Consider the following 6000-nt stretch of genomic DNA (forward strand, 5'->3'; position numbering starts at 1 on the left):
CGGGTAATTGCATCACGGCTACTCCAGCTCCCTGTCTGTTGTGTTGTTGCACGTAAACACTGTAACTAGGGTGACGAATAGCTGGCTATTGTAGAATGTGCTAACCACCTTTCTCCTGGCGGGATGACAGCAGAAGGGCATGGTATTTTATAAGTGGTGGGGCAACCTAGTTAACTCCTTAATGTCTTTTTTCTTGATAGCTGGTTTATCAAACTCAAGCCCTAATGTCATTTGTTGACAAGGCTTGTGTGCCAAGCTCTGCGCTAAATATTTTTAAAAGCTTATTTCATTTCACTTTTATGACAATATCACGAAGTGGGTACTATTATTCTCCCCACTACAGATGAGGAAACTGAGACTCAGAGATAAAGTACCTTTCCACGGTCGCAGAGCTAATAAGGGGTGGGTTTTGGATTTTAGAAAACTATTACCGCTTATGCTATACTGACACTGTGTCCTGAATTCTCTCATAATACTGTAAGTGAAGGTGGAAGATAATTCTCATTTTCTACAATTACCTGATATTCAGAGTCCACCTTATGCTGCATGTCCCGCAGATACTGAGCATCACTGACGAACTTCTGCCTGTCCCTTGCTTCGTGCAACATGATTCTTAATCCCCACCTGCATATAAAAGATAAATAAATGTGCTGTGATATGATTCTTTGTGGCTTTGCCATATTTGAATTTATTTAGTATAACTGCTTTTATTCTCTTATTAATCTAATTTCCATTGTTTGAAAGGCACAGATGCTCCTTTCAGGCTGAAAGGACTCTTTGTGTCGGTGTCGATGCCCTTACAGCCCTCCTGTTCTAGGCATAAATAATGCAGCCACATTCATCAGCTGGCTTCAGTGATCCTGTCCTGGTTATTCATAGGGACTTAGATTAACAGACACCTGACTCAGAAGCAGTTCTACAACATGACAAAAAACCCCCAAGAACCTAGCTAAATTAGCACTGACCAAAGTCACGAGCCCTTGGGAACTGAAAGTCATTTATTCAATAACTGTTGCACCCCTGTTTCAACTCAGGCACAATGCTGGGCACTGGGGTAGAGAGTCAGCAATGTGAACATGGCTCCTGCCTTTGTGCTACTTACATTCCAGGGTGGAAGAAGATTGACACTGAACAAGTGAGCCTAATGTGATAAGTGTGGCGGAGAAGTACGGGGTTCTTTGAGAGAGTGTTATGACGGGAGGGCATAACCTGGTCTGGGAGGCCAGGTTTTCCTCAGGAAAGGACACTGGGTTTGCTAGGTAGTGAGCTAGGCAGGATAGAGAGCATCTCAGACAGAAAGGACAGCAGGTGCAGAAGCTTCAGGGCAGGAAGGAGCTGGTGCCGATGAGGAAGAGGAGGGGCCAGTGCAGCAGGAGCAGAGAAAGGGGAGAACAGCACCAGAGGGGCCGGGGAGGAGGCGGGGCCCCGAATGTGGGCGGGACCTTGAAGGTCGTGACTCAAAGACCCACATAAAGCCATTGTGAGGTTTCAGTTTGGGGAGTTAATGATTAGATTTGGGGTTTTAAAAGGTCTCTCCAGCTGTAGCATGACGAACAGATGAGGGGAGGGGAGGTGGAGTAAAAATGGAAGTGCAAAGACCCTTGGGAACATACCGCAGTAATCTAGATGAGATAAGATGGTGACCAGACTTGGGTAGCAAATGTGGAGAGGAGGAGGAGGAGGAGAAAGAGGAGAGGAGGGAGGCGGGAGACGAGATCACAGCTACTATTTCCTGAGCCTCGGGAAGTGCTAGGCACTGTTCTAAGCATTTACACATATTCAGGCACTGAGTCTTCACGACCATGCTATGAGGCAGGCGCTATACCTCTATTCTGCAGATGAGAAAACTGAGGCTCAAAGGGATTAAGTAACTTGCCTAAGGTTACAGAGCGACTAAGAGGAAGAGCTGGGATTTGAACCCAGAGAGTCTCATGCTAGTGCCCTCACTCAAACCATGAAGGATTCCATGGTTACTCAGGAGAGAAAATCGTCAGGACTTGCAGGTGATTATACAGATGGGCCCAGAGAGGGAAGTGTGGAGGAAGCTGCCCAGGTCACTGGCTGGAGCAGCTAGCTGCTTGGTGCCAACATTCCTTCAGAAGGGAGGAGGAAGGAGCAGCAGGTTTGTGAGAAAATAACGTGGAGTTTGAAGTGTCTAGGGTACAGCAAACGGAGATGTCAAGTAAGCAGTTAGATGTAGGGCCCTGGAGCTGATTAGGGATATAAAGATTTGGGCATCATTGGCATTGACGACTAAATTTGAAGGCAGAATGGGTACTGAAAAGAGGAGGACCCAGCACAAAACACTGAGGGACAGGTAGCAGACAAGAAACACTGCAAAGAAGCCAGAGAGAAAGGAGGAAAACCAGGTGGGTGCAGTTTTACTGCTGCCGAGAAGAGCGTGTTTCAAGGAGGTTATTAATAACCTTGGTGAGAGCATTTAGTGGAGTGCCGGGCTGAAGACAGACTGCAGTGGGTTGTGTAAATGAGAGGTAAGGAAGTAGAGACAATGCTTTCAAGAAGGTTGGTTCTGATTGGCCTAATTTGTGGCCAAAATCGGTAAGTTCACAAAGTTATTAAAGGCCCTGTTAATAATGAGTCTGCTAGACAGCTGTTAACTAGACTTATTGTGGGATCATTTTGCAATACATACAAATATCGAATCATTGTGTCATACACCTGAAACTAATATAATGTTGTATGTCAATTATACTTCAACGAAAAAAAATAGTCTGCTAGACCTCATCTCCGAGGTCTCAAAGCTCCCACGCTATTCCTGCTTATTGTCCAGTGAAGCTCTTTCATTTATTTCTGCACATGTCTTTTGACTACCATGTGACAGGTGCTGTGCTAGGCTCTGGGCAAACAGCAGGACGACATAGACACGTCCCTGCCCCCAGGTGTCTACATCATGCGGCTTTCCTTCCCTTCTTCGTTTTTTTCAGTTGTGTGGATATTGGCAGACCCAGTGTCTGATCTGGTCCCTATGAAATCTCAAGAGGTTTACTGTCTAGGTCTGAGCCACAGGGAGAACTCGTGCAGGTCCCTCGGAAGCTACTTTCTCCCAAGTATAGAAAGTTGGTCTTTGAGAGTCGGAATCTGAAACTACAATCCGATAGGTAGTTCCCAAACCAGGTATACACAAAGCCTAAATTTTGTCTCTGAACATTTTTATAGTCTTTTATGGGATTATATTTTAAAAGGTCACTTTTACGTTTTTATATGAATTTGTATCCACATAGAATGGAGTTACGTTCCCACCCTTTTCAGAAAATGATGGTGTTAAAACAGGCAGAAAGAGGAATCCCTGCTGCTACACTTGGAAAGAGAAGCCTGTCTGAATATTAATCAGGCAGAGAATATAAGGATTGGTAATGAAAATATGTTAATGGTCACTAACGGGGGACATCCCAGCATCCACTTGGATGATACATTTTGGTTACAAAGTTGACATAGAAAAGCCAGCTAATCTATCCTGGCTTTAATGCAGTGTTATTCTAAAGAGGTTTCTTAGTCAAGAGGCATGAAATCACTGTCTAAATAGGTAGGAAATAACACTGTTTGAATTACTTGCTAGGTTACCTCTGACTTCACAATCACCTACCAAATAAAGGACTTTAAAATTGCCTACAAAAATCTCTTTACCCTCCCATAAACTCTCTATTATGGTACTTTACCGTCAAATGAATATTTAGAAGCTTCATGGTGCCACATGTAATTTCTTATTTCAACCCATCAATACTTTGTGTGATTAAACAAACACTACAGGCGCCGAGGAAGCAGACTATTAGGGATGGATCAAGGAGATGGCAGGTGGACCACCACAGTTTAGTCAAACACTCTCCACATTTCTGAAGTATCACTTGAACTTCATGCTTTACTGCGGGTTTGAAAAACTGACCAGGATGAACAAGCAACAGAAGTAACTGTATGGAAATAAATCCACACGAGATAACGCTTGATTCATCGGTCTTGGCTTTGTGGGCCTACTCAACCAGATGGCCATTTGAAGCCCAAAATTTTTCCTCAGCAAATACAGACAGGTGGAGGGGGGAGAACGATAATAAAATGTGGGCAAGACACAGGTTTCTCAAATAGCATCCTATATTCTCCTGTTTCTCACCTTTGAACTGCTTCTTGAATGAAAATCCACTCACAGTCATGCACGCCTCTGTTTTAAGTCTCTGGTGATAATATGTGGTGCCAAATTTGTGCTTTAGAACTCAACGTAAGAAGCTATATTAAATGGGGAGAGGGAGAGGGCAAGGAGAAGTGAGCAGAAGGCACAAGGGGAAGGGAGAGGGGAGTCCTGCCTCGCTGAAAGCAGGAGTGACTGATTCTTCTTGGCCTCAAAATTCTACATATCTGAAATTTCAATGAGGAATATTCTAAGAACTTTGTGACATATGCATTCCCCTCTGGTGTAGCTTTCCAATGAATTCAAAGCGAATTTCCCTGACTAAGGAGAACAGAATATGATGGCAGAATATATTTCTTTCAGTTCTCTAACAAAATCACATATATATTGTATACATCTTTCTGTATACATCTATGGCCACATTTGTCAAAACAATTGATTTGAAGGGCTTCCATTTCAATAACAATCAAGCTATTTCACTGTTTTCTTACTATGGCTTCATATTAGAAATATCATTAAAGTGAATATTTTATTGGTTCAGCAATAGAGAAAAATGTAAATCTAAGCCCCTTTTTAGGCTGAAGATTCCTTTGAACCAAAATCCAAATGGCTATATTAATACCTGACGGTCAGGTTTATAAATTCCCCCTTTTCCACAATTGAGTGCTTGGAAGAGGGAGTTCGGGAGACCTCGTTCATCCTTTTACGCAATTAATTTGTAATGATAAAGATTACAGGATTTATTTAAATCTTAGCCTTAAAAAAATCTTACGAGTTTTAAAGTCAACTTAGAAAAATGTGTTGAGTATAAGCAACAAAGATGAGTGATTTGGGCCCAATTTTCCGAACACTCCACCACTGAGAGAATACTGTGACCCCAGAGAAAGAGCAGGGCTTGAGAGGGCGCCGGGGACATGGTTTCCCTCCTCCAGCCCATTTGGCGTAGGAAGCCAAGGGGTGGGGGCTGCAAAGGGCTCGTAAGAAAAGCTCTTCGGCGGTGACTCTTCGTTTTATTGTGAAGCTGTGAGAGAGATGGGTGGTCACACACTGACCATGGAGCCCACAGGAGAGAGACTCAGTGTGTAACTGGGAAACCTGGGTGGGTGGCTGGTAATGTCACAGGCTTGACAAGCTATACCTCTCAGCAATGACAAGATGAACAATTTCGCACTCAGAAGCCAGAGGGGCCATGGTCCGTGTCTACCTCTCCTGGACTTGCAGACCAGGGGAGTCTGCGGGGAAGTTATGTAGGTGCGGGGAGGCTGCCAGTGTGCAAATGATCTCAGAGTCCCCCAAACCTGGCCCCTTGAGGCAGAAGAAAACGGGGCTGTGGCCAGCCCAAAGAGGGAGAGGCCAGGCCACCAGGCTTCAGGCCCAATTTCCCTCCAGAATCATGGAAGTCGAACGGAGAGGTTGTCCCCCTCTCCTCCCTCCACCTCCTCGGAGGACCAGGGGCCGCTGGGTCGCGGGCGCGGCTGGGGCGGGTCGGGCCCAGCCGAGCCTTTACCTTGCGGGTCAGTCCTTCCTCCCCTGCGAGGGGATAAAGGGGCCGAGGGGCGGGGCAGGCGGGCTGGTCCAGGACGGAGGAGCCGCCCATCAAACGCTAGGGGGCCGTCCTTATGCTCCTCTTCCTCCTCCTCTCGCTTCTCCCCTCCCTCCTCCGGCCCCTCTTCCTCCTCCTACCCGGAGGCAGCTTTCCGCGGCGGCTGCCGGGCTTCCTAGGGGCGAAGGCGGTGGGGACTGCTGCCTGGCGTCCTCCGTTTCCTCGGCAACCCGGCCTCCTCTTTCCCCGCGTGGGAGCGTGCTGCCGTGGGGGCGGGGCGGGGCTGCGGCCGCGAGGTCCTGAGCCCTGAGGTGGGCGC

The 6000-nt window shown here is 46.4% G+C and overlaps 1 protein-coding gene across 1 annotated transcript in view; it reads right to left on the reverse strand.

Annotated features, from left to right (window-relative positions):
• MARCHF10 (membrane associated ring-CH-type finger 10) overlaps nt 1–5777 on the reverse strand; it is a 78943-nt gene extending 73166 nt beyond the window's left edge. The window contains exons 1-2 of the mRNA XM_014860976.3: nt 5646–5777; nt 519–624 (exon numbers count right to left, since the gene is read on the reverse strand). Coding sequence (XP_014716462.2) covers nt 519–608 — 90 coding nt within the window. The 5' untranslated portion in view covers nt 609–624; nt 5646–5777. The remainder of the gene's footprint in view (nt 1–518; nt 625–5645) is intronic.
• Between the last annotated feature and the right edge of the window lie 223 nt (nt 5778–6000).

The sequence above is a fragment of the Equus asinus genome, chromosome 13 (genome assembly GCF_041296235.1).
Source record: "Equus asinus isolate D_3611 breed Donkey chromosome 13, EquAss-T2T_v2, whole genome shotgun sequence".
Classification (NCBI taxonomy): Eukaryota; Metazoa; Chordata; class Mammalia; order Perissodactyla; family Equidae; genus Equus; species Equus asinus.